Source organism: Poecilia latipinna, unplaced genomic scaffold (genome assembly GCF_001443285.1).
Source record: "Poecilia latipinna isolate Pla-1442-1.1 unplaced genomic scaffold, P_latipinna-1.0 Scaffold412, whole genome shotgun sequence".
NCBI lineage: Eukaryota > Metazoa > Chordata > Actinopteri > Cyprinodontiformes > Poeciliidae > Poecilia > Poecilia latipinna.
Window position 1 is genome coordinate 143,633 of NW_015113028.1, and position 27,524 is coordinate 171,156.

Genomic DNA, 27,524 nt, shown 5'->3' on the forward strand with positions numbered 1-27,524 from the left:
ATGTTCCGGAGCGCTCAAGCATGTCGCCATGCAGAAGGAAAAGGTCAAGACAGACAGCTGCTTCTTTCTCTCCTTTTTAATTACTTTGACATATTAGCCGCTCCGATGCGGACAGGACTTACCGTCGCAACGAGCAGCGTGGAAAACGCTTTTGAAATCGAGGAAACAGGAGTTAGGAAAGGGGGAATCTACAGGAACAGAGACAGAAAGCAGAAGGTGAAGGAGTGAAAGTGAACGTAACTGTGTCGCTTCTTGCCAGCAGCGAATATCAGGTCACAGCGGACCGCAGCGGGCGGGGCCAAAGGTCGCAGACCCGCGTCCACAGGCCCGTTTCTGCAGAATAATACGGCTTTATTATCTGATTATACGCAACATAAATCCCTCTTTAGACCCTCAGTGCTGGAGAGTAACTGGAGTCAATCAGTGCATCTGTGGAAACGAAATATTCTGTGTTCAGCACAAAAGGTACCAACAGAACCGAGCCGGACCTGGAAAATACATGGACCGGTTCCTCCAGGGGAACTGACTGGATAGAAGGATAGAATGAATGAAAGAATGAAGGAAGGGAGGGAAGGAAGGAAGGATATAAGAAAAACAGCAAGAGAGGAGGGAAGCAAGAAAGTATAATGAAAGCAGGGCAGGAAAAGGAGGGAAAGAAAGACCAGATAAAGAGGAAAAGGATGAAGGAAGGACGTAACGTAGGAGGGAAGAAAAAATGTCAAACAGATGAGAAAACTGAATGAAGGAAAGACAAAAATGAAAGCTTGGAAGACACAGAAGGAAGGATATAAAGAAGAAAGAGAAGAGGACAACTAAAAGGGAAGGAAGGAAAGACAAACGAAGGATGAAGGACAAAAGGAAAGATGGTAGGAGGCAAGGAAGAAGAGAATTTTTCTACACTTCTTTTGCCTTTCTGATTTCCAGGCTGAAAATCTGTTCTTTAAGTGACGCGCCCTGCCCCCACATGTTGCTGCCCGCTGCTCAGACGAGTGTTTCTCTCACTTACAGCAAAGACAAATTTAGCTTTCTGCAAATATTCTGACCTCACTTGAATCTTTTGGGACGATATAATGGTGAATAAAAATGGCGGTCATCTTAAACTAACATCACAACTGAATGTTTTCCTATGATGTTCTGCGGCTCTGGAGAGAAACCACATCCGTCCTCCATGTGTGCAGGGAAAGAGGAGGGCTGGCTGCATGGCAACAACAACCTCTCTTTTTCTCTCCGTCTCAGGGCGCCAGTATTTTTCCAAATGCAAACTTTGACCACTAGGGGGCTCCACGGGCATGAGGCATGCATGCTGAAGCTGACACGTTTTATTCTGCTGCACAGTTTTCATCACATCAAACAGGAAACTGCGCCGGTTTGGAGCAAAACCGGAACAAAAGAACGGTTTCAGGACAGCGTGTCCTCTGATGTGTACTCTGCATGTTTGTTTACTTTCTTCTGTGCAAATGCGGACACTATGATCAAAAAACAAAACTGGAAAGTTTGGGTGTGCTGCAGGTTTCTCCTATCTATACAATCTACGTCAGAGTACAAGGCAAACTGAGTTGTTTCCTTTTCTTTTTGCACAGAAGGTAACAGAGAAACAAGAAATTCAAGATCAGTCGGAGGAAATAATGAGGAGGAGGTGTGTGAGTGATGCAAGGCTTTACCAGGCCTGTCACAAGAGGCAATAACTCATTTCATCGCAAATTAAAACAAAATCAATCATTTCCGTTTGCATTATTTATCGTTTTTATATTTTCTCTTTCTTTCTACCAAAAACTGGATAATGAAAGTAGGCCCTTTTTCGGGCAATTTTGTTTACAGAGACTTAAAAAAAACATTTATTTGTTGTTTCTGTTGTTTTTGTTTGTTTATTTTGGATATTTAAAATATCTTCCAATTCCAGAGTTAAATATTCATTAGAATTTCAACTTTATTCATATTTGAGAATGCGTAATTGTGTTATTATATGCTGTTACCACTAAATTACTAGAAAATTGTCTCAAAACAACAATATTATCATTTATATTGCAATAATTATTCTCCAGCAAAAATATGGTCGTGAAATGACTACGGGACACTGCTCCTCTCTGATGCCTTCACTCATATTATTTACCAACACATGAGTAAAAAAAAAATCGACTGTTCTTCTAAATGCAACTAAATTCTGACTATTTCAATAAGGTCACCAATATCAATCGATTCTGGTTGGAAATTACAGCTGCAGGCGGTTTGCATGACAACTACCTAAAAAAACAAACAAACAAACAAATAAACACACAAACAAAAAATGCAATATTAAAGTGTTTAAACCAAATTTAGTTGCAAAATCCTGCAGAAAAGGCGACTGGTCTGAAGCGAACAAGGTGACTGGAGACTTTAAGAGGATTTTTCTTATGATTAATTCAGCAGTGGAGGCGCAGTTGCAGCAGTTGCAGCAGAAGGTGTGTACAAATCCAAATGGAGGTCATTAATTAAAGCGTGTTTACATTCTGAAGCAGTGTGTGAGTGAAGAATGAAGCTTGCAGCCCTCACCTCCCCAGCTGCTGTCCTCGGTCAGAGCTGTCAGGTCCAGCCGCGGAACGTCCTCTCGGTCCGGTTCCGAGGCGCGCACCTCCCCGCCTCCGATCCTCCCCGCGTCACAGGCGACGGGCGACTCCTGGATCTTCATCCTTAATGTCTGAACAACCATGAGAGTAAAAGCAAAGCGTCCTCAATCCAACAACAACAACCTGCAGGCTGGCGGAGGGGGAAGACTCTTTAAGTTGAGCCTAGACTCGGTCAGCCCCGCCCTTCAGAGAGGGGCTGGTCCTCGAATCTGATTGGCTGTGGGGGGGAAAACATGAAAACGTACGCCCGCTGGAGCGTTCCTAGCTCTGATTGGACAGAACTGTTTTAGCCCCGCCTCTTATTTGACCCGTTAACTCCTTGTACGCCACAGTTTTCCTTTGCGCTCACAGGTATGGCAAGCCGCGGTGAAATATAATACACTTCAACGGAGAATCTCATGTTAGATTAAATGTACCTTTTGAAAATAACATTTCAGGAGGTATTAGACACACTTTATTTTATTTTATTATTCTAATGTTGTATTCTACTCAAATGTTTTTAATGGCTGTAAGCTGTAAGCAGTTTTTTAAAGTGAAAATCCATGGAGGCTAAACAGTAGTTTTATAATATTTAAGTTTAAATTATTTTGATTCTGAAGCAAAAAAACATCTATCTATCTATCTATCTATCTATCTATCTATCTATCTATCTATCTATCTATCTATCTATCTATCTATCTATCTATCTATCATTGAGAATAAATAATTCGGTTTTTCTTCTCCACACTATCTAATGTTTTTTTATTTAGTGATTTATTGAAATAAATGAACGTTTCAAAATTATTCTAATTTACTGAATAGGTTCTAGAAGTTTCTACGCCTTAGTAGACAATGAGGGATGCAGTTTTTGTTTACGTCTGAAAAGGGCGCGCTTTAATTGTATGACACAACCGGTTGCCATATCGGTGGAAGTCGTGGGCTTGTTTGTTTCTGCAGAGAGGGGCGGAGTGACGCTGGAGAGAAAGATGGAGGAGGGGCGAGAGAAGAGGACACGAAAAAGCACAGAGAATGTGATCTGTTACACGTAGGCTGACTGGATGATTTCTGTTTTCCCTCCATAACGCAGCTACTGTGAAAACGCTCGCCACAAAGAAGGGATTTACATGAAAACCTCCTCCCTGCATCTGCATGCCTCTCATTTTCTCCACATTTGCAGCAGAATGCTTTGAAATCTGGAATCTTATTTTAAAATTTCTTCAAATCTCAATTTGCTTATTAAAAACAATAATAATGTGACGAGGAAACAATATAGTTTTAGTGTAAAATCCCTTGTGGTTACAGAAAAGCAGGTCAAAACAAACCAAACAGATTGGTTTACAGTACACGTTTTGGTATTGTTACCCAAATGTTCTGACCCTTTATGCCAGAGCAGAATGATTAGCATCAGTAGTAGCTGTGGTATGGGGCACAGGGCCAGAACCAGGCACTTATCACGTCTCCTCAGCTGTTGCATGGGAAATAACTGTGATGTGAATCAGACAGCATACAAAGTGGAAATGCAGGCCTTGTGTGAACGTGCAGACTGGGACCGATTAACTGTACACATTTCCCCCACGTGGTGTCACAGTCACGGCCGAGATTCAGGAACCCTCCTTCCTCCTGTACAGTACAAACTGAACTCGCTCTGTCTGTCAACAATCAGCATCGCCTTATCAAAAGACACACTTAGGTAATTTGAATAAACACTGCTCATCCTGTCCCAGTTCACCTGCTGGGAAAAAAACAGCACTGTGGCTTTTGTACAGGTGGTTATTTTAACACCTATCAAACCACAAATTACAGCGAGGGCCAAAATCCCTGAGTCAAAAGTCCTGAGGGGCCAAAATTAGCTTTTTCTCCCCAGTTTAAAACACAAAAACAATATCACTGTGAATTCTTTATCTTCTCCCTGCATTACAATAAATAAACAATTAATATTTTAATTGGGAAACGACATGAAAACCTTTATAAAAAATGTTATTTTTGCAAATTTGTTGAAACTTTCACCATTTCATGACAGTATGGAGTGAGAGACATAATCTGAAAAAAAAAAAAAAACCGAGCTCCTCTGCCTTCTCCCGATGTGACTAGAAGCAACATGGAGTTTTGTTGTTGTTTTGCTGTTGTCTGTAAGTTATTCTTGATGTTTCACAGCTTGTTGCTGTTGACTTGTAGCTTTTTGTTGTTCAATTGTGGCGTTTTGTTGTGTTGTGGCTTTGTGCTGCTTTTTGCATTTTGTCGGCCCTTTTGGGTCACTGAAGAAAGCTTCACGTTTTTTATTAAAAGTAAATTTGGTTCGTGAGAAAAATTAATTGTATTTTCATGTGTAATTTCCAGCCTGGCGTCTCTCTGCCTCGTTTCTTTATTTTAATCTGCAGAAACTTTTCTACTATCGTCATAAATTAAAAACCAAACCTGAAACTTGGGAGGCTTTTAATCTCAGTCACTTTCAGAGTGTCTTCAGAACCTCGGATGTTTTGCTTTGATGAAACCTGTTTTATTAAAACACAATTCTCACATAAATCAAAGAACATCTGGTAAAGTTTTTCTTTTCCTCTGCCTGATCAAATTAGACCATAACAACCATCAGCCTGGTTAACTATTAGAGATGTTCCTTAGCAGGTTTTTGCATTTTAACGTGAGTCTAAGATCAATGTGCTGTCAAAAAGGAAATCTTATCAAAATAATTCACACATTCCTTGAACCTGATCATGTTTCACGGGTTGATTAACGGAGCAGTGATCTGTTTAACGACTATTCTGCTATAATTTGACCACTTAGCTGATGGGTTGGTTGGTTTTCAAAGCCAGTGTGCCACAAACGTTACATGTTCAGGCCATACTGTTGTTTTTAAAATGATTATTTCTTCAGTTTTTAATGCTGTTGTTTTCTGGAGAAGCAGCATTCAGCTTCTATGCACCACAAATCTGGAACAAACTTCCAGAAAACTGCAAAACAGCTGAAACACTGAGTTCCTTTAAATCTAGACTAAAAACTCTGCTGTTTAGAGTTTCTTCTGAAACCTAATTATGAAACATTAGTCAATAATCTGATGTGCAAAATGTAATGTTGTTGACTGTGTGCTCTATGACTTTGTATTTTTGTGTTTTTATGATGAAAAGCACTTTGAAATGCTTTGTTGCTGAAAGGTGGTATACAAATCAAATTTGATTGATTGATTCTGTTTAGAATATGTTGTTACTTTTTTGTTTTATTTTTTAATGTCAGATGTTCTTTGAAGAGATTTTCTCCCCAGCAGACACCTCACATTAGTCATTTCTTTATTTTTAGCTTGTTTATGTCCAAACAGGATGTAGCATGAAGTGAGATTAATTTTTAAAAGTTAATCTGTGAGTTTTTCAGTGGAGATGGATAAATATTCCTTCATACGCTGAAACTACAACTTGCCGAGTTGCGGTTTGTTTGTTGAGATTCAAAGTCCATGAAAGCTTTCCTTATTCTTCTCATTATTTCACAGATATGAAAGTAAGAATGAAATTCAATTAAACTCAGTTTATGTAAATTAAACAGGCAGAATAAATAACATTTTCAGTGGAGCCTCTGAGTTCACACTGATAAATTCAAACAGGGAGTTTGTATCTTGAAAATGTGCCTTTAGAAACATGCTTCAAGGAAAAATAACAATAAATATTTCAAAATAACATAATGTCCACCAATATTATAAATGTAATAATCAACATGCGTAGAAAGAAATTGGTGATTTTCTGTTTCAAATGTAAAATATTAGATCATAATCTACATTTTTCTATTTAATATTTGTGTAAATGTCTTGATGAAGTAAAAAACTAGGGTTTTACTTTAGTTTTTTGGGTTTCACTCCCAAACTAAACAGCAAAAGCAACCTGTTGATTTTTATGATAATATTTGCAATACTTGCAAATAAGAGAAGTAATTTTTTTTTTTGCTGTCATTTTACTTCTTACATGCTTCCTGCATGTTGCTTCTCTCATTTCTCCTGTCAGACACTTTGTGTTTTTTTCTCATCACTAACGTTGCATTTTATTCACTGCCTCCATCTTCTTCACACTTATTGGGTTTTATATTCCACGAATTCAATGGTCAGATGCATTTTAAATCAGATTATCACATAATGTCCTTACACACAAGCATTAACGCCTTTTATCGCCAGAAAATCTCACTAGTGAGCCGTTTTTCTGTCCTTACAGAAACAAATGACTCATTAAGCAGATAAAAGCTGTCGACGGACGGCTCACTTTTACTTGATTACGTTATCCTGTTTGCTGGAGCCGACTGTTGAACCAATCCGCTGATAATAAATAGTAGAAGAAGAGCTGCTGTGAGGGATCAGCGACGTAAACACAAACCGGCCCGATGTGCCCTCTGGAGAGAGCCGCTGTGGATTAACTCCAGTGCAGATGTTGCAGCTCACATCATCCTGATATAATTTAGATACACACACACCTACACGCACGCACACACACACACACACACACACACACACACACACACACACACACACACACACAAACAAGACTCCACCATGTGTTCGCCCTCCACAGCCGGCGTTACATCATCATCAGAGATAAAGCTGATGAAGAAAAAACGGCTTAAACTGACAGAAGAGAGAGAGAGTGTGTGTGTGTGTGTGTTTGTGTGTCTGTGTGTGTTTAGTGGACGTATTAGTAAATGATTAAGCTGTGAGTTTACACGTGCAGACTCTACAAACAGAAATGTGGTGAAATTTAACAGGAATTTTGCTGACATGGCATAAGTAAAAAGCGCTCATTCTTGTCTTCGTATCTTTGAGGGGACCAGCCGCTGACCTGATGCACCCAAACCTCCACCTCACTGCGCCTGCAGACGCTTATCTCATATTCCTGCTTCATGTTTTCATGTTTCATTTTCCTACAGAAACAGCACACATGCAATGCCTCTCAGAAGTATCATTACACCTTAAACTTTTACATATTTTGTCATGTTACAACCACAAGTTTGATTGTATTTTACTTGGGTTTTATGTGTATGAAAACATGGGTTTTAAGTTGCTTACCAATGAAAAACCTGAAAATTGTGGTTTGCATTTGCACGGCAGGTTTTAAGCGTCCCGATTTCATTTTGTAACAGGACATGCAGACACAGGGAACAACAGGGAAGAAAATATCTGGCTTAGATGAGACCGACATTTAAAGCAGAACTGAAATCAAATCTTAAAATATTGATATTGGATGAATGTTATTTAGTGAAACTCTTCCATAAAACATCCCAGGGACTCATTACTCTGAAGCTAAAACTTAGATAACTTGTTTTGAGCTTTTTTAGCATTAAATTTATGATGTCACTGTGCCTCACCAGCCACTAAAATAATGCTGAAGAATCAATAATAATGCCATCTGGTTGCTTATTATTGGGAATGAAAGAAGAAGCTTTTTTTGTACACTGAAAAAAAACAGGTGATCCAACTTAAAAAAAACTGAGTTAATTTGTTATAAATAATTAATTTAAGTTCAGGTATCAAGTTCTACTAGCAGGAGAGTGATTGACAGCAGTAAGACCCTCCTCCTGCCTCTGATTGGTTGTTTCTGACTGGTGTATTCCTTCAGTTAGTACTGGGAACACTGGGAGAAGGCAAACAAGCTAGATTTTTTTCACATATTATCCGTCTTATACTGTCACAATATATAGATAATTTTAACAAATATGTAAAAAACTATTTTTTAAAATAAAAATTACACAATGCAGCTTTAATAGGGATAGGAAGACTAGTCAGAGCTGGTGAAATAAAGCTAAATAAAGTTATGCAAAGCTTCTGTAGACATATTGCATAAAATCCTTATATAACAAACTGAAATTTTGGGTATAACTTCACAAAATATAAAATTATACAAGACTTTCAAGTGCATTCACACTAGATTAGTCTAAAATCAGAAACTGTTACCAGAAACCTAAAAAGGCTCCTTAAAGTCTTAAGAGAAACTGTTTATTAGTACGACTTGCCAGCAGATTTACTTGTTAGTTTAATACAAAGGGAATCAGAGAGAACCGCAGTAGGTTAGATTAATCTGCAAAATAAAAAAAGCATGAATGAATTTGCCAGTCAGTGTACGTTGCCGAAATAATATCCTCATGACTTTTTGTTTTGACGCGCACGTGAGCAGCGCTGCTATCACTTCCCACTATTGGTTTTCTGGCATTGCAAGTACAACATGTTTGCTGTTGTTCAGGATCAGTTTACTGAAATCGATGTAGTGAAACAAAAGCTACACAACAGCTGTTTGTGTGTTTAAAGATTAAGAACTGTTTGTGCAAACGGTGGGAAACAGGAAGCTTAGGCATCCAAATAACGTCAGTCCACACAATAATTTAAGGCTTCATGCAGATCAAATCCATAATTTTTACATAATCCTACAAACAGTTTAAGCTAATGTCTTAGTATAAAAAACTAATTCGTTACATGAAATTTGTAAAAAAATAAAAAATAAATAAAAAAAATACACTGCAAAAACATAAATTCTTACCAAATATTTTTGGTCTGGAGCAAATATCTTAAAAACCAGTAAATAAGACAAAAACAACTAACAAATAAGTTTGTCAGATTTTCAGCTTGTTTTAAGTCAATAATTTCTGGGTACTTATGAAAAAGTACTTGTTCCATTTGCAGATTATTTCACATGTAAAGTGGGGAAAATGTTTTGCTATAAGTGAGATAATCTGCCAGTGGAATAGTACTTTTTAAAAATCAATATTAAGGAATTATTGACTTAAAATAAGCTCTTATATCATGCTGAAAAAATACTTTTAAGTGAAAAAATACTTATTTCAAGTGTACTAAGATATTTGAACTAGAAACTACACCAAAAACTTTTGGTAAGATTTTGTGTTTTTGCAGTGTAATCTCATAAAAACATGACTGTATGCATTATGATTTCTACGAGGTCATAAAAAATACTTTGAATTAAAGAAAATATACAACTGCAGCATCAGTAAGCAGAAAAAGCCATCCTCATGGTAGCAGATAAATGTCACGGCTTGTGTTGAAAACGGGTCGTTTATGAGCAGCTGGGGGAGAGGAGGCCCGCCCCTCTGTCAGAGATCCAGATGGCAGCACGAAGGCAGCGTTTGGGCGTGGTGGTCGGGCTGCTGCCTGACCTGCCGCTAAGATCCATCTGCCTGGAAAAACAACTCACTGAACGAGCCCAGCGGCGCTTGGCTCATTCAACGGTGTCAGTCTGGATTAAAACTGGACACAGGCAGATGGAGGAGGTGGCCTCTTGGCTCCTCAGACCCACACGCCTTTGGCAACAATAAACAGCAACTTAAAGGTGACCTACTGTGCTTCCTCAAATAGGACTTGGGATAAGTCATGTTCATTATATTTTTTTTGCACAAAGATTTTAGTCTCATCAGCTCTTCCAATTTTGAATGGCTGCAAACAGATGCGCAATTATACAACTGTCCATCAGAGGCGCAAAAAGTGGGTATGCAGCGTATGCAACGCATAGGGGCGCAGCACCAGAGGTTGCGCCAAAACCCCGTCTGGAGGGGGCGACGCGCCGATTATGTTTTCCCATACAGTTCAGCGCGCCTCACGCTCCTTCACCTCTCGCACATAACGAGGTAAATGTAGCGAGTTTTACACTCCACGTAGCGTCGCCTCGGGGCGGGGGGGGCGCCGATTTATGTTTTCGCATCCACCTGAATAATGTGCAGTTGCGCCACTGCTGTCCATGTTTGAATAGCAGTAGTAGAGCCTTCTGCACAAGTAACAAGAAAGCAACAAGTTCCTTCAGAGCAGTAAATCAACAATAAAACACTTTTCAACTTTTCATGTAGCCACTGTACAGCGCATGTAGCAATAAAACCAGCTGTATGCGCTGGAGCTCTGCTTAGGTTGCTAGGTGACAGGCGTAACTCTGCTGGGGTTGCTAGGTGACAGGCAGAACTCTGCTGGGATTGCTAGGTGACAGGCAGAACTCTGCTGGGGTTGCTAGGAAACAGTGCCTGCATATTTTGGTATTGATCTGAAACCAAGTAAATACAGAGACACTACTGCAGATACCGATACGTATTATTTTAAGTATATCATCAAACTTCTGACCTTTAGGTATTTTTGTGTTTTAAAAAAATATATATATATTTTGTGAAAACTGAGGACAGAATTTAGTTTATCTGTGTCTTCAAAATACTTAATAATGTTAGCGAATTGTTTCTAAATAAACAAAGTTCAAATAATTAAATAGGTTATTCACATGTCAACAACTCACTCAACTAGTTCACATAAATATGGTGAAAATTCATAACAAAGAGGGAAAATGAACGTGTATAAGTTGCTTCTGAGTGCAAGATGAAGTTCCAGCCGAACTATGAAAAAAGTCTGACTTATAGACTATAAAATACAGTAATTTTCTCATCAGTGTATGTTTATGTACAAAAAGAGGACATGTTGATGTAAATTCTTCCTTATGCGCCTTCAGTCTTTCTAAATACTCTAAATTAATCTGCTGATTATCAAACACATTTTGTTTTTAATATCAACCTCTTGGAAAAAACTCTCTTGAATCTTCAGTGACACTCCTTCAACCGTGTCCTGGAGTTCATTCATTCACTGTTTCTGCTTGACTAGTCTTTTTCCACCCTCATCTCCAGTCATTCTCACCTGAACCTCCATGACCTTTTAATTCCTTAAATTGTCACATGTTGATTAGATCCTGAGAACAAACTAAACCACACAACATTATTCAGCTTTTTTGGGGCCTTTTTGTTATTCGACTACACACATCTCAGATTTTTTTTAGAGTCCTTCTTGTCTGTATTACCCGCGGTGCATTTTAAGACACTAGTTTTTACGTTTTCAACAAGAAAGTTGAATAAAGTTAAGAGCAAAATAACCAACCTGTGAAGCAGATCCAGGCCTGTCTTTCCTTGAAATCTCATTCCTGGAGAGGGCGACAGGAAAACCGTTTCAGCAAAGGTTAAAACTCCTGTGCACTTTAGCCTAAAAACCTCAGGAAACCTCAGGCAGTAAATACATTCACCTGTATCTCTGTTCTTATCAGGTCAAGTCCCAAATAGGGTTGTCATTCTCAGTGAGAAACAATCACCTGGCTAACAGGTTTGACAAACTGTGTACAAAGGAGTTAAGATTTGAGTTTACCCTTTATGAAGTGGGTCCATGTGGGTTTCTCCAGGTCTCTCACCAAAACATTCTTTAATCTGCAAAAAAACATAAAGCCATTTAGAACGTTAATGATTTAATCAACAAATCTTATTTATAATTTTGATGCTAACATGGAGCAAATAGTAAAAATGAATCTAAGACTGTTTTGAAGTCCATTCTTCTGACCCATCATGTTTATTGTGATAAAACCTGACTTATGATTGTTTGAATGTTTGTTAGTCATTGATACTAAGACATGATGAACAAAGAAAAACTCGGTCTGCTGAATTACTCTCTTTGGTTCACAAATTCTGTTGTAAGTATGCCAGGCCAATGGGTGGCGCTGTGACACCGCTACAGAATACAAAAAACCCCCAAAAGTGCCATGTTTGTTATAAGTGAGAGTGAGGCGCATGGGGGATAGAGAGACAAATGGAGCTATTTTTAAACCTCATTGTTTAAAAATAGATGCGGCTCGCATGGTAACATGGAAACATGAAACTGAAATCGAAATTTATAGGCTCTTTTACCCGGGTTCAAAAAAATTGGTTCTGGTCAGCTTAAATGACGAAAAACTTTTGTGGACACACCTAAAATTCTCCCAGTATGGATGTGGCCTAAAATAGTCCCTATTTACTGAGAAGAAGTAATGTGAAAAAGATGAATAAGAAAAAAATAAAACTAATGTTAACCACATTTTAGGTTCAGTAAAGTTGAGACGTCTCACAACAGCCCATATGTTACGGTAGTTTTAAATCAAAGTAAACGTACAGCTGTAAAACCATGATTGTTGTATATGCTAAGCTAAAGAAGGAATAATATTACAAATTAGCTAGTATGCGTTAATAGTATTGAAGTTTATGCTTGTGTGAATTGGTGTTGGAAAACTCTCAGATGCTGTCAAATAAAAAAAAATGTTATGATAGATTATTACACTTTGATATATTAGCTAAGTATAATAAAACTTTGCTTACCTCTGCTCTGGAATGTCTTGGCTAACCCTGCTATATGTTCTTGGTGTAAGCATAGGAAGGATATGTAGGGAATGTTGCTAGCTAGGCTAACTAGGCTAACTAGCTATCAGGTCTTTATGAGTTACTTATCTTGACTGTAAAATCAGCAGGCTTTGTTGGGGATCTTGCCTGTAGGGTGTCTTAGTTATAAGCCTTCAATACCCACTTAGGCTATAAGCTAGCTTGCCAATCCCAGCTTTTTGAAATGCTGGGATTCCTGCTTATCTAGGCCACAAGCTAGTTCACCTATCTCTGCTACATGCCTATCATGTCTATTTTGGCTATCTAGGTTAAAGCTATCTAAGCAATCATGGTTGGTTATTTTGGCTACCTACACTATGTGCTATCTCAGCTATGTAGTCTATAAGCTATGTAGGCTATCTAGGTAACTTTACACTATCATGGCTATTTTAGTTGTACACCATCTCTGCTATCTTTCCTGTTATGGCTATTTCTTTTTTGCTAATGTAGGTTGCAAGCTAGCTTGCCTGTAGGGAAAGTTAAGTGAATAATATTCATACACTCAGCAATATTTTGATCATTTATTTTAGTAAATCAATTCACTAAATGGCAGCTAGCTAGCTAGATTTCCTGATGTTTTTTTTTTGCTGCAGAATAAAAACAAAGTTAAAAAATTATAAAGCTGCTGTTGAGCTTCTGTAGCTTTTCACTTAAAAAGCCGTCATTCTCAGAGAAAGCTGTTCACACCAGCTAACACAGATCATGTCTAACCTAGAACCTGTGGTGCTATCATGTGTCATCTGTGCTGTTATGTAACTTATTGGCATGCAGCGAGAAAAAATAACTGTGATCTGATCGTCTCTTTACTCCTGTTCCATGAGTATGACGCTAAATAAATCAGTGAGTCAGTCAAACAGCACATCATGCAGATCAATCGTGAATAATTTTGTCCTTGAAATATGCATGTAAATATGTTTGACTGTAAAATGGGCCATGGTGTTACTGCTAACATACGGTTCAGATGCTCTGAATTGGAAGATAGTTGACAAAGTGGTGGAACGTGATTACATTTTTAATAAAGTTAATTGCAGGCTTGTAACGAATTAATTGCATTTGAACTGAAAATCACAAACTGGAAAAACAAGCAGCTTTCTCCATTAAAAAGCCCTTCTTTGCGGCTTTGTTAATCACTGTTTGTGGATGTTGCTTGCGCGGCAGATTTAAAGTCTTACCAGAAACATGCAAAAACAAAGGTTCCGCTTGTTTTGTTTTGTTTGCAGAAGGAAACTAAATGAAGCAATTTATTGATTAATCTATGTAATTAACTAACTGAAATCTTCGTGTTCAAACCCCAGGCTTATGTTAAATACAAAAATATGCAAGTTGCACACTAATGCAGCCATTTCATTTTAAATTATTTTTTGGGAGAAAAACATAATTAATTCAAAGATGATACATTTTTCACTTACATGTTAGAAACACGACACAGAATAAAACTTGAATAATTTCCTTCTGTGATTCTCTTCAAGTGGATAATGGCTAATTGAGCACTTATCGCTCTCTGACTGTGAACTACTTTACTTAGGGGAAAAATTAACAATTAGTACTGTCTGCTGGATATTACATGCTGCTGTCCAGTGGTTGAAAAAAACATTAAGCAACTTCCTGTCATTTACCAGCTTGCCTCCAGTAATGATTCTCACTAACAAGACTTGACAATTATTTGCTCTGCAGAAAAAAAGGATGACAGGGTGAAAGTAAAATGCTTCTTTATTACTGGTGCATTAGTGGAGAACATGACTAGCTTTTGAAACTGTTAAAATAGAACAAAATAATTGAAGCTTCATTAAACTGACATTGATTTCACTGTGCGGTATATTCCTATAAGCTCCAAACAGAGACGAGATGTGACTCACCGTGTGGGCAGGCTGGTTGTCAGTGAGTTGCACCAGAGTCGGGCAGTGTTTGGACTTCCTGGAGGTCCGGTCGGCCCGGCCGCTCTGGCCGCCCTGCGACTCCACGCCGCTGGTCGGCTCCTCCCCGGCGCTCCCTGAACTGCTGCTGCTGCTCGACGGGATGTTCTCCTTGTTGGTGTCGGCTCTGGTGGATGCAGCTCTGCTCCCGGATGGAAAAAAAACAACCCGAAAAGAATTACGACATTAGACATCTGCCTCCATCTGACTCCTTCCTGTTCTTTTTATCAGCTCGATGTCGGATGAAAAACAAACACCAAGGTCATCCTGGTGGCTTACTTATACTCTCTCAAGCAGATAATTTGCTGTTTAGCTTTGTGCTAATTCTATTTACAGTATATTTAATCTTAAAGACACTTTCTGCTTCACTCCTCGAATCCACATGTCAGTGATCACTCAGACATCAACATGGATTAGTTCCCTACTGGTGTGATTCCAGTTGTTTTGACTGGATAAAGTCTCAGTAGGGAAGCTTGCCACACAGAGGAACATTTTATACTCTGTCCTTCTGCTGGTGAAAACAGACAACAGAAGCTCTGAGGTCAGTTTTTGTTAACAAAAAATAGAGCTAAAGATATTTAGGGGACCTACTATGCAAAATTCACCTTTTGCACATATTTTAAATCTTTTTTACTTTCATTTTGATCTCAACTGCTTCTAATAATAATAATAATAATAATAATAATAATAATAATAATAATAATAATAATAATAATAATAATAATAAAATAGCCAGTCATTTTTTGACAATAAGTCAAAGTTTTTATGGTGTCTTCATCAACTTGTTTTATCGCTGTCTGCACTGTACAATGGCTTCTGGAAAAGACAAGTGTTTTGTTGTTGATTTACCATCCAGAAACCACTTCCTGCATTCCTGTTGATTGCGCAGGAGGCTCTACTTTTGCTTTTCAAAGATGTACAGTTGAATAATTCTGCATCAATTTGCAGCCTTTTGTGTAAGCGGCTTGTTTGGATTTAAAGTGACAGAGGCCCTAAAACATCTTATTCTGAAATGAACTCAAACTGGACAGACTAAAATCTAATTATCTAGTAATGATTTTGTGCAAAGAATGTAATGAAATAGTTCACATACATATCCCAACCTGTTCAAGGAAGTATAAAAGTAATCATTAAGTATTAAGTTAGCCTTATTGAGAAAAATGTCTTAAGTTTGGGAGTTTATTTTGTGATGCATTTACAGTTTACGGGAGTTCACTTTTGCTTTGTACTAGTTTTAGATTTTTTTTTTAATGTTCTAATTCGAGTAAGGGCAGGAACCTTAGATCTCCAAGGAATAAATACAAATAGTTAAAATTAATGGAGGCAACATGAAGGCATCGGGTTGAAATCCTGGCCTGGGGTCTCTCTGCATGGAGCTTGCATGTTCTCCAGATTGATTGTGCCAAAAAAAGAGAGAAAAATGTCCAATATGCCTTCAAGGTTTCGCTGTCATGTGATTACATGTTATATAAAATACCAAATTGTTTGGTTATGCCACTGATAGAGTATTTTTGAGTGGAGCTCAGTTTTAGAGAACTTTTGGCGTTTTTTTTTACATGAGGAATTCATGTCCATAATATAATCTTACTGTGTTGTTATAGGGGGTGAATAAAATAATTAAACAGTTTTTAGGGAGCAAATGTTGGATTTTTAATGCTAAAAGAGACGAGTCAAATTTACTTTTGGACTACAGCAAAAACCATGAATGTCCTGAAGGGGCCAGTTGTGGTAGAATATATTAATTAAACTACCAATTAATTATTAATCTGCTAAAATTTCAATTAATACTTCTTAAAATGTAACAAAGTTTGGCTTCACACTGATGTAATTTGATCCTACACAAATAAATATTTGATTTGACTTATACAATAATATTTAAGCATACAAATGTTAGATAAAGTTTAATTTATTTGCCATCTTAGTATCTAGAAGGCCACATAAATTGTTATGGCTGTCCAGATTTGGCCCATGAGCCTTGAGTTTGACACCTGTGGTGTACAGGCAGCAAAAACACAGATTGGATATCATTTTTCTTAAAAAAAAAAAAAAAAAAATCAAAACTACTTATATGAGTTTACTCATAGTTACCGAAAATAAAATTTGTTTGATCTGTAAGAAAGAAAACACTTTTCCACAGCACAGAAGCATATGTTACTAAAATGAAAACTAATTTCATGCTGGAAGCGTCAGAGTGGCAGATTGTACCGGTTTCTTTGTCTGAGGCCTTCCGCCTGCTGCTCCCTCTGCTGTCGACGTCTCTGCCGCGCGGTTGGCGTTCCCGTCAGGCTCGAAGGTCGTGAGGTCAAGTCACAAGTCACCGAATGCTGATCTGCGATGTCAAAAAGGTGCTGCTCCACTGCTGAGCGGATGGTCTGGTCCAGAAAACTCCTGGGAAGAAAAATGAGGCGGTTAAAAATAATCATAAAATTTACAGCAGTAAGTTGCAAGTTTTAATTGAATTTATGTGCAAAAGACGACTTACTTCACCACATCTGGTCTGCAGCGGACAGGAGAGAGGTGGTTACTGAAAAGAAAGCAAGTGGGGAGAGTTAGTGCTGCAAAAACAAATGGTCACCACAGGTCAGTGAGCAACACTGAACCCCCCCGGAGGCCCGAGTTCGAGCCCTGCGTGATCCAGAGTGTTAACTTCAGCTCAGCTTAAGGAGGTCCTGTGAGAGCAACCCGGCTGGTTTCTATACTCAGGAAAACAAAAACAACCCTGGCACAAGCGCCAGAAGATAGTTACACAATGCAAACATACATAAACAGGATTTATTCTGCTCAGAGGAAAATAAATAATACATTTAACTACTGTCACATCCATCCAGAAACGTTTGATGCACCCTGGCATCGAGGCAGGATGCATTTTGTGTTTTTCATTAAAGTTTAGTTTTATTTCATTGTGATTTTGTTTAATTCAATTAGTTTTAGTTTTGTTAGTTACAGTAGCAGTTTTATGTAGTTTCATATTTTTGTTCATTAGCTGCAAATTTAAAATTCACAAAGGTAAAACTATTGGATTCTGATTATCTATACACCAATTGGTAATGAATACTCAGCAGAAGATATAATTTTCAAAAAATGTATTCAATTATTGTTGAACAACAACTGACTAGCATTTCCTCCCAACTTTTGCTGTCAAATTCCCTCTTTAAACTTTATTTTATTTTCAACTCCACTGTAAAACAATCTTGCTTTGATTTTATGTCGAATTATAATTTTGTGTTCTTTTTAAAATTTAGAATCAGTACACACAAATTAGTTTTGTTTTTCAATTGTCTGAGTTTATCATCTTAATATTATTAAAGTATTTTGTAGATTCCTATAAACTTTATCACAATTCTGTCTTATGTTTTACCAAAATAATTTAAAGGAAAAACCACCAAAAAATAAGAAGTAGGAAGTTTGACGACATGTCATACTTAAATAGTAACTATTGGTTTTGGTGTTGATATTGGTGATACCAAGTATTGCATTTACTTGGTATTGGATCAATAACAAAATATTATAAGAGTTACAAACTCTGAAGAGTTTCTTTCCAACTTTCCAAAGTAGACAGAAAACTATTTTTTATTTTATCTGATCTCCACTAAACTCAGACATTAGAATTATGTTTAATTTTTGAATTTATTGTTAGATTTCTTTTAGTTTAAATATGAAAATGTTAAATATTAAGCACATAAAATTCTTAGAAATGGTCCTTAACTTCCTTGCTGCCTTAATGTCTGCCTGTCCTGGATACATTTCGCTCAACATACAGAGATATGGACAAAAAGCCTCCATAAACAGCCGTGTTGACAGTGATAGCACGGCTTGGCAGGCGGCCATGTCTGCAGCGCCGATAACAGGACAGATAATAATGGAAACAGCGAACAACTGGAGGTTAGTCAGGTGAAGCTCTGCAAAATGACTTCTGGCATACAGAAATCTGTAAACAAAGACAGAGAAGAAGATCTAAAGAAACCCGGCGGTCTCATAACCAGATAAGGAACATCTGAACTTCTGTTATCTATGTGCAAATGCAAACGGTGAAATACAGACAATAAAGGTCGGATTCAGATGTAAAAGTTAAAAAGTTCCTCCAGAGTTAGTGGATTTCACCGATTATGTCACAGCCAGAACATTTTCAGGCCAACAACCTTAAAATAGCTGCGACTCAAACTGTAGCAGGTTAAAGCAACAGAAAGTGGTTTAATGGATCACCGGTGTTGATTCAAGCCTCGATGTTAACGCCAAGAGATCTGCCAGGCAGAAACGTTTCAGGAATGTGGTCAATCATCTGTAAAGCCGGAGGTAAAGCTGACATCCTCACGCTACAAGAGGTCCCGTTTTAAAAGTAACGAGATTGTTAATAATAAGATCTATAAGGAGGCAAGTGTTGAACTTTAGAGGACATCTATAGCACCCAGACTGAGCTTGGTGCCCAGATTTAACTCTGACATCATCATCTTTTTTGGCATCTAACATTTACAATAAACATATGAGTACTTGCTTGTATGTGTAATGTACTCTCAAATGGAAACACAGTAATACATTCACAGTGGTACTATCTAATGGAAGCACTGTAAAAATACAAAATCTTAAGTATTTTGGTCTAGTTTCTAACTTACAAGTAATTTTTCAGCAAGATATAGGAGCTTGTTTTAAGTCAATAATTCCTTGATATTGATGAAAAAGTATATTCCATGTTGGCGGATTATTTCACTTATAACAAGACATTTCCCCCATGTTATAAGTGAAATAATCTGGCAATAGAACTAGAACTTTTTCATCAATAATAAGAAATAACTGACTCAAAACAAGCTGCTATTTCTTGCTGAAAAGTTACTTCTAAGTTAGTTTTGTTATTGATCCAATGCCGAGTGTAATAAGACATTTGCACCAGAAACTAGACCAAAAATACTTGGTAAGGTTTTGTGTTTTGCAGTGTTTGAGCTGCCTTGTTCCTAAATAAACCTGACTTATATTCTAAATCTGTAAATATCCTGATGCCAGACGCTGTGGTATATATAGTCGAGGTGAGAATCTCGTACTGGAATTGAATTTGAACAACTGTTCGTACTGTCCGTGCTTAACATGATAGCAGCCAGTAAATCTATGCTTTTTTTTATGTCTGCTTGTGTGGCAGCCAATCTGTTAATGACATTAAAGGTGAAAGAGACTGCCAGTAAATGTCCGTCCAGTAATTAAATATCACGTTGCAGATATTCTTAAACAGCCCTCAGATTTATGCAGGACACCTGCTGGAGTTTTGGCAAAGCGGCCGCGCCGACAGCGCGGACAAACGTTTCCAGCTGACTTAGCTCTGAGCTAACAGAGTGGGAAAGTTTCCTGGTGAGTTAGAAACAGGCTGAGTCACAACCTGCAGGCAGGAGAGGCTGAGTCAGCGCAGCAGAAACGTCACCAACAGGAGAGATGTGACCCAAGTCACGGACTCTCATTCCAAAACGGTAAAATATGCACGAAGTTTCAGTTTACTACATTATCAGCTGTGACAAAATACTAGAGGAAAAATTCTCCCTATTCCTTAAAATATAAATAAAACTGTGAGTAAGCAACGCTTTAAATTTCTTTCCTTGTTTTAATAAAATAAAATAATAGAGCATATTATTAGAAAAATTACAAGTGAATAAACATTGATTAAATAAATTTGACATTAGGATTAATAAAAACATATATATTAAAATTTAAGTAATATAAAATCTTAATAATCATAATAAAAACATATTAATATAACAATGAAAAATTAATAATCCATTATTTTCTTAAAGTCCCTTACGAAAATATTCAAGAAAATTAAATTATAAAATTAATATAAAGAAAAATAATATGAACTTTAATATAGTGATAAGGGAAAATGAATTATAGTAAGATAGGTATTAATATAGATCAAATTAATGATAAAATAATTTTAAATGAATAAGAACATAGAAATAAAAATAGTGATGATTTAATCAGTATAAATAAAATAAAACTAGTAATATCAGCATCAGTACAATGAAAATTAAGCTAAATATGTAACAATGCATTTGACCTGATCATTACATCATCACTAAATGACCGTTTGAATTTCATCTTTTCAAATATAAAGTAAAATAAAATATAGAAAATATAGAAAATATGTTTTATTTGTTGTTGAGAAGTTAAAACCAGTTAAACTCAACAAAAAGTTACAAATCCTGACATGAAGTATTCTTTTATTAACTTAATTTATCAAAAATAAATAAATAAATTGATCTGAAACAGTAAACGTAACAATAGTTTGATAGCAATACAGTGAAATTGCTGAGTAAAGTAACCTGGAGCTAAAATGACGTTTGGGCTGAAAACACAAATTTCCAACCTAATTATAAACTAAAAACGTTCTGAATGGTCGTCTGAGTTTAATTGTGTCTGAGAGATTAGACTGTAATTCGTCCACGTCTGGGACTTTAATTTCAGGTTGTGCTATTCCTGCAGACTTAAAAAAAAGTTGACAATGCAGCTCTTTGTTAAAAGAAAGCTTAGAGATTGCCTCATTTATTTGCTCAACTTCAGACCCTCCAACCAACTGGATTACTTTGCAAACAAAAGTACGAGCGAAACAACATCTTAGCTGCTCTGTTGTTGTTTTTAAAAGTTACTCGCCTTTATGTCATTAAGGCTCCACAGCTTCCAGCTGAAACCAGTTAAATCCCCCAGCAGCGTTTACCAGAACACATCCACTCATCTGGTGTTACGCCACAGCCAGGTATGAGTTAGATAAACAGCAAAGAAAAAACAAAACGTTGGTCTATGATTCAAGCTGTCGGGGTCAGAGGTCAAATCTCAACCAGAATGTTTTCTATCTGAACCATAAAATAAACATTCACCTTTTGTCTGTTTTGTATTAAATTGTACAAAAATATAAAAAAATTTATTATGATTTTATTTCGCTTACGGAAGTCAATAAATAAATAAATTAAGTATATAAGCTGTTTAGTTTGTTATTATTGGCTTATTTAAAACAAGGATGCAAACATCGTTAATAAAAATGCTTTGCACTAGATTTAGCCTATTTCCATCTGTAAATAAAACACTAATGTCATAAAAGTCTCCATATAAAATCACTGTATGGACTCATGAAATTATATAAACTTTTCCAAAATCTGCTCTGTAATTACTAATGCTAAGATTAGAAATGATTTTTGTTTTGTTTTGTTCTTTTACCCCACTGATCAAATCAATATTTTCAATATTTTTTGTGAAATATTATGACAGATATGTTTTTTTTGTATTGGTTTGTTTGTTTCTCTACCTTTACTGACACATTCTCCTCAGTTTAAAAGTTGGACTCTTCTTTTTTTGTGAAATATCAGGTAAATGAGCGTCTCGACTTGATATTTTATGAGGTTCTGTGTCTAAACATGTAGTAGGTGTGCTGTCAGAACCAGAACAAACAGAACTGCCCGGTTTCTCATTTCCTCATGCTTCCATGATGATGAATCTCTGAGGCTTGCAAACCAACACACAGACGGGAGGCCTTACCTCATGTAGAACGGAGATGCTGGCCTCTCTTCATCCTGTGAGCTGAAATATGATAAAAAAGAGACACATTTAATTACCTGGCAGCAGAGTGATTTCATACAGAGAAATGGCGTAAACCTCAGAGTTAAAATAGGCAGGTGGAGCTGGCTTTTGTCTGCAGAATAATAGCGGTGCAGAGCTACAGATCGCTGCCTTTGTGGAACCTGTCTCTGGTTTCTATAATAAACCAGCAGAGAAAGTGTTGCTTCTCCAACATACAGGCTGCATTATTCCAGAACCTACATCAAGCTGTGCAAAATCCAAATATGTTTTATTTATAAAGCATTTTTAAAAATATGATTAACTGATGTGATGGACAGCCTGAAAACGAATCAAACGAAAACACTAAATATTAAAATGTAATGAAACGGTGAAAGCAGAATTAAACATGCTACACAGTCTGTAGTCACATAGAAACAGAAATAAAAACAAATACATTTATACTGTCAGAAGTCAGTGGAAAGGCCTGGTCACCAGTTAAAAGCATTCTGAAAAAACTGAAGGCGATGAAGAAAGGACTGACAGATCCCAGCATGAAATGTGTTGCATTAATCTAGTCGAGTTGACAAAACCGTGGATTATCAATTCAGGTCATGTTTTAACAAGACTGGTTCTGGTTTAGCAACCTGGTGGAGCTGGAATAAACTCTGCTGCCCTGTTTGCTGAACCTGAAACCTGATTCCAGGTTTACACCAACATTTTCAACCTGTTGCTAAACGTCTGTTTCCAGATCACCAAGGTTTGGAGGAGGACCGTGTGAATTTAATCCCCTCTGTTTTCTTTTTACTGAAGTTTAGAAAATTCATGGCCATGCTTTAATGTTGTAAGTGGTGGACTCACTTCACCTAATCAGGTAATATGCTAATAGTGGGGCTTTAGCATTTTCGCTAACTTTGAAAATGTTCAGCACGCTTAGCTTCCTCTAATGTTTCCAGAGGAATTGGAAAGCGATTATTTACCTGCCTGTTTTGTAAACTTTCAATTGAACGTCTGCGTCTTCAATTCTCCAAGTAGTTAGACTTTTATTTTATGCTCTTATTATGAAATGGGTGAACAATGTTTACGCAGCAGTTCTATTTCCTCTCCTCATGTCTCCACCCAAGTTGTACTCTGAATAAACCATTTAAAATCTGCTGATGTCCTGCTGCTGTCCTGTGGTCAGTCAGTCAAATTCAGCAGCAGTTGGCAAAACTCAACAACTATAAAACTGAAACCGTGAATCACTTCCTAAAGCGCAACATGTGTAATGACTAATTTGATTCTGTTGAAGATTACATGCTATTTTTTAACACTTGCTGTTTCATTGACACATATTGATGGCTGAATTTGATGCTTTAGCATTAGCTTTAGCATTAGCTTTGTCTAGTGGAACTTGTGTTCCACTAGACTTGTGCACTCCTAATAAAGTATCAAAATTCTGTTAACAGAATTTTGATACTTTATTAGGAGTGCAACAACTTTTATTCAAGTTTCTCCAGTTTTAAAACAGAATAAAATAGAAACAGCCTTTATCGTCCCGCTAAGGGGAAATTCAGGTGCAAAAGCAACAGCAGATATAAAGTTCACACAAACAGTTTTTAAAATATTGAAAACAATATATAAAATCTTTGCATATCTTTATATTTTATGAGGCGTGCCAATTAACAAAACTAAGTAGAAGCAAATTGTTTAGAAAAGAGATTGATAAAGACTTGTGTCAGCAACACACGATGACATTATGCAACAGTGAGAGGAACTTGATGTTGGCACTAAATGTTGAAGTTGCTTAACATTCTCAAAAATCCTGGCACTCACACTGAAAATTTCATAACAATATAATATAATAATATAAACAAAATAATCTCAATTACCGCGTTTCGATTACCGTGATTAAGAAATTAAATTAAATCACATTTCAATAAATTTGTTCACACGATAAGTTATTAAGAATCATGGCAGTAAACAGTTTTGTCAGATTATATTCATAGTTCTGCTACGACAGCAACGTTGTGCGAGTTAATAATATCATCAGCCAAATACCACTTCATTCTGGTACAAATTTTATTGTATATATATTTTTAAACTGAATTTTTTCGAAATTCCCATTAAGCAACTTTATTTTTGTAATTTTTATTTGATCAATTCTATGATTAATGGAAACTCAGGTGGTGTGTTGGAGGTGTGGACTTGAAATGCATCAACAGGTGAGTCTCTAATTAACTAAATTATTGTGATTTTCCTTATCATGAGCTTAAAAAATATGACATCACCGTCTGGGTTTGGCCAAATTGTTTATTAGGCATGAAAATCTCACAGCATATAAATTATATCTGTCATTATTTTGACTTTTAACAGGTGGAAATAATATTGTTAAACCTGCCAGACCTAAAACTGTCAAACTTTTCTCTGATTTGATGTCAGACAGTGAGAAAAACAGGAAGATAGTTTGTTATTGAGAGCCATAACTGGATGTTTTGGTCCTCCGGTGTGTTTTTCTACATGCTGTACCTCCAGGAGGCTTACGGGAAGAGGCAGGTACGCCGAGGGAACCACCAGCACCTCAACAAGCTCAAAACAGAGGAATTAGGTTTCAAGTCAGGTGCAGATTGAAATGGACCAGAGTTCATTCAGCCTCCGAAGGTTTCCCCTTGAAACGACACAACATACAGAACATGTGCATGTTTTCCTCTGCTGCTGTTTGGACCTCTGCAGTTCAGCTCCTTCCACATTTCTCCGAGCTTCAGTGCCCTCTGCCCTCCATACTCTTACCCACGTTATTAACCGGTGTTACACAGGCTGGCAAGCTCATTAAAATAATGCGGGCTGTCACTGTGCTGCCATGAATTGCAAAAGCGGAAATCCTGCTTACCCACTACCTCTGAAGGGATAAGGAGAAGCTTTGGGAGGCATGCTCGGAAAAGGACCGATCCCTACAGGAAGGCGAAAAGAAAAAGACCAAGAAGCCGGTCAACAAGGTCAAGCTTCCAGTTTTTCAACCTTCCCAAAAGTGTTGGAAGTTATCGTAAACCTAAACCACTCCCAAATTCCTCCGCTTGACTTTCTTGCGTTCATTAAAGTTCTGTAGGTTTTTTTCTAAAGGCTTTTGTTGGACTTTGGTTGATTTTTTTTAGCCCAGTTCTTGTACCGAACCAGCACATTGAGAATAACTTAAAGGGCCGGTATGATCTGCTTTCCAGCCACATAGTAGCACAATCAAGTATCTATGTTACCTTCAGTTTTTATAAAAATGCTGTATATATCAAATATATCAAACGTGAGTTTAAAAAAATGTAATTTGTAATTTAGCGCCTTGAAATTGGGCCTCTGTCTCTTTAAGGAGCTCCTGGTCTTTCTGAAACTCCTCCTTCAGAAAGTCATCACCACATGCCTCCTATAGTAACCCTTTAAAAATATTTTTACCAGCGTAACACTGAGAAGTGGCTGAAGCTCCGTTCCACCAGGTGTTTGCTAATTGCTGCTAGCTAGTCTGAAGGAGCTGAGTGGGGGAAGCTTGATAGCTTATACACTGCAGCTCAATGGAAATCAAAGGTGATCCGTTTTAAATTAGTTTATAATTTTCTAACATGCACAATTGTGGTCAATGCAATAATTTGACTCCTGTGAATGCCGTTATGCATATTTCTGATCGTCAGTATCAGAAAAAAGTACAACTCAGCTCTTTTTTTTTGCTCTGCTGCTGCCTTAAGTCAAGTCAAGTTTATTTGTATGGCACATCTCAGCAACATGGCAGTTCACAGTGCATAAAAACATCACAGAGTCACCAATTGTCAAGCGATAAACATCACCTTTTGCCATCAGATTCACACCACAAAAACATCATTTAGTCACTTAGAAAATTTTTTTATTCTGTGTAACACACCTTCTTCCAAGCTGTCTTTTATCAATGTTTCCAATGAATATAGCTAATAAAGCCTCTGTGAAATCTCCTACATTTTTAGTCGTCGTCAAATTGAATTTCATCATGTGGACCTAAAATATGAAGCTGTGCAGCTTCCAGTGAAGGAGGGCGCCTACTGGACACAAAAGAGTTTCAGACAACTTAAACTGAATTGGTTTATGGACATTAAGGTAAATTAAAGTAGCTGATATTTGAAACAGGGCGGTTTACGACTTTAGCATAGTGCAGTGGATCCCATTAACTGAATGACCTTCAGTTACTTGGATTCAAAGCATTTAGAAATCACCAGAAACTTTTATTCTGGTGAAAACACAAGAGTTTAACATCCAACGACTTTAACATCCAAAGCCACTGGAAACCATCGCAGTACATGGCTTTGATTCTTCCAGGAAAGCCGGTTTCATCCAGCCAGCAGGCTGTTGCTGTAAATACTGCTTTTGTCGTCGGACGCCGAGGCTTCCTGACTGATGGCCAACAATGCAGTAATATCAACAGGGTACCTGCATTCACACCGCAGCGCCGCGTTCCTCGCTCCCAGCAATCTCTAAAGGGATTCTGAGAAATCCACTGGTTACATCACAAGATTCAGCGAAGCACAGCGACTCCACACAGACGCCTCTATGCATCTCCTTATGAGAAACTCTGCAGCTCTATGGGCGAAACAAGATCTCTTTACATAGTAAGGTTTCTGCAGGCTGTTTCTGGATAAGGAATGAATGGAACTTTTTTGTTACAATTCTGGAGAAAAGTTTACACACTCCAACCATTTTGTTCACAACAAAACTCTTTAATGAGTTTAAATTTACACCTATGGGACCAAATCTCTGCATACATTCAGACTTGGATGAAATCGTTAATTAAGGCCAGATGGTGATTATGACTGACTACAGCAGGTAGATCTTGTTTTCTGGGTTAATCTAATGGTGAGAACAATCAGAGATTCCAAGAAAATCTGTGACATTCTGAGAAGGAGAAGTCTTCCTAAAACAACTGCAGATTCAGAAAACATCAGTTCAAGTTATTCTAATGCCTGGTTCACACGAGAAAACGTTTATACTGGCCTTTGTCCAAAATTTCCACTTCCGACAATCTTAAAACATAGTTCACTGTGTGTGGTGTGTTAGGAGTGATCTTGTCCCACAATTCAACTTTTACACTCACACATGAAAAAGGCTGCAATCAGGTGCACAATTATACCATCATACATCTTTGAAAAGCAAAAGGTAAGTCAAAAATAAAAAAACTTATCTTTTCCAGCAGCCATTGTACAGAGCTTAAATGTGCTTGGGCTCTCTTTCGGTTGCTAGGTAGCAGGTGGAACTCTACTGGGGTTGCTAGGTAACGGGCTGGGGTTCTCTGGGGTTGCTAGGTGAGGGACAGTGCCTGCTTATTTCCCAGACACCAAAAAACACAAAC

General features: G+C 37.3%; 1 protein-coding gene across 6 annotated transcripts in view; it reads right to left on the minus strand.

Moving 5' to 3' along the window:
- The window catches only part of fam13a (family with sequence similarity 13 member A), a 74,125-nt gene that overhangs the window by 9,049 nt on the left and 37,552 nt on the right, over nt 1–27,524 (minus strand). For 4 of the 6 annotated variants that reach the window (XM_015037622.1, XM_015037624.1, XM_015037620.1 and 1 more), the window contains exons 9-16: nt 22,172–22,213; nt 17,148–17,189; nt 16,871–17,053; nt 14,609–14,807; nt 11,716–11,774; nt 11,455–11,497; nt 2,530–2,674; nt 123–188 (exon numbers count right to left, since the gene is read on the minus strand). In XM_015037622.1, coding sequence (XP_014893108.1) covers nt 123–188; nt 2,530–2,674; nt 11,455–11,497; nt 11,716–11,774; nt 14,609–14,807; nt 16,871–17,053; nt 17,148–17,189; nt 22,172–22,213 — 779 coding nt within the window. The remainder of the gene's footprint in view (nt 1–122; nt 189–2,529; nt 2,675–11,454; nt 11,498–11,715; nt 11,775–14,608; nt 14,808–16,870; nt 17,054–17,147; nt 17,190–22,171; nt 22,214–27,524) is intronic. The other 2 variants (XM_015037625.1, XM_015037623.1) reach the window with 1 other exon arrangement.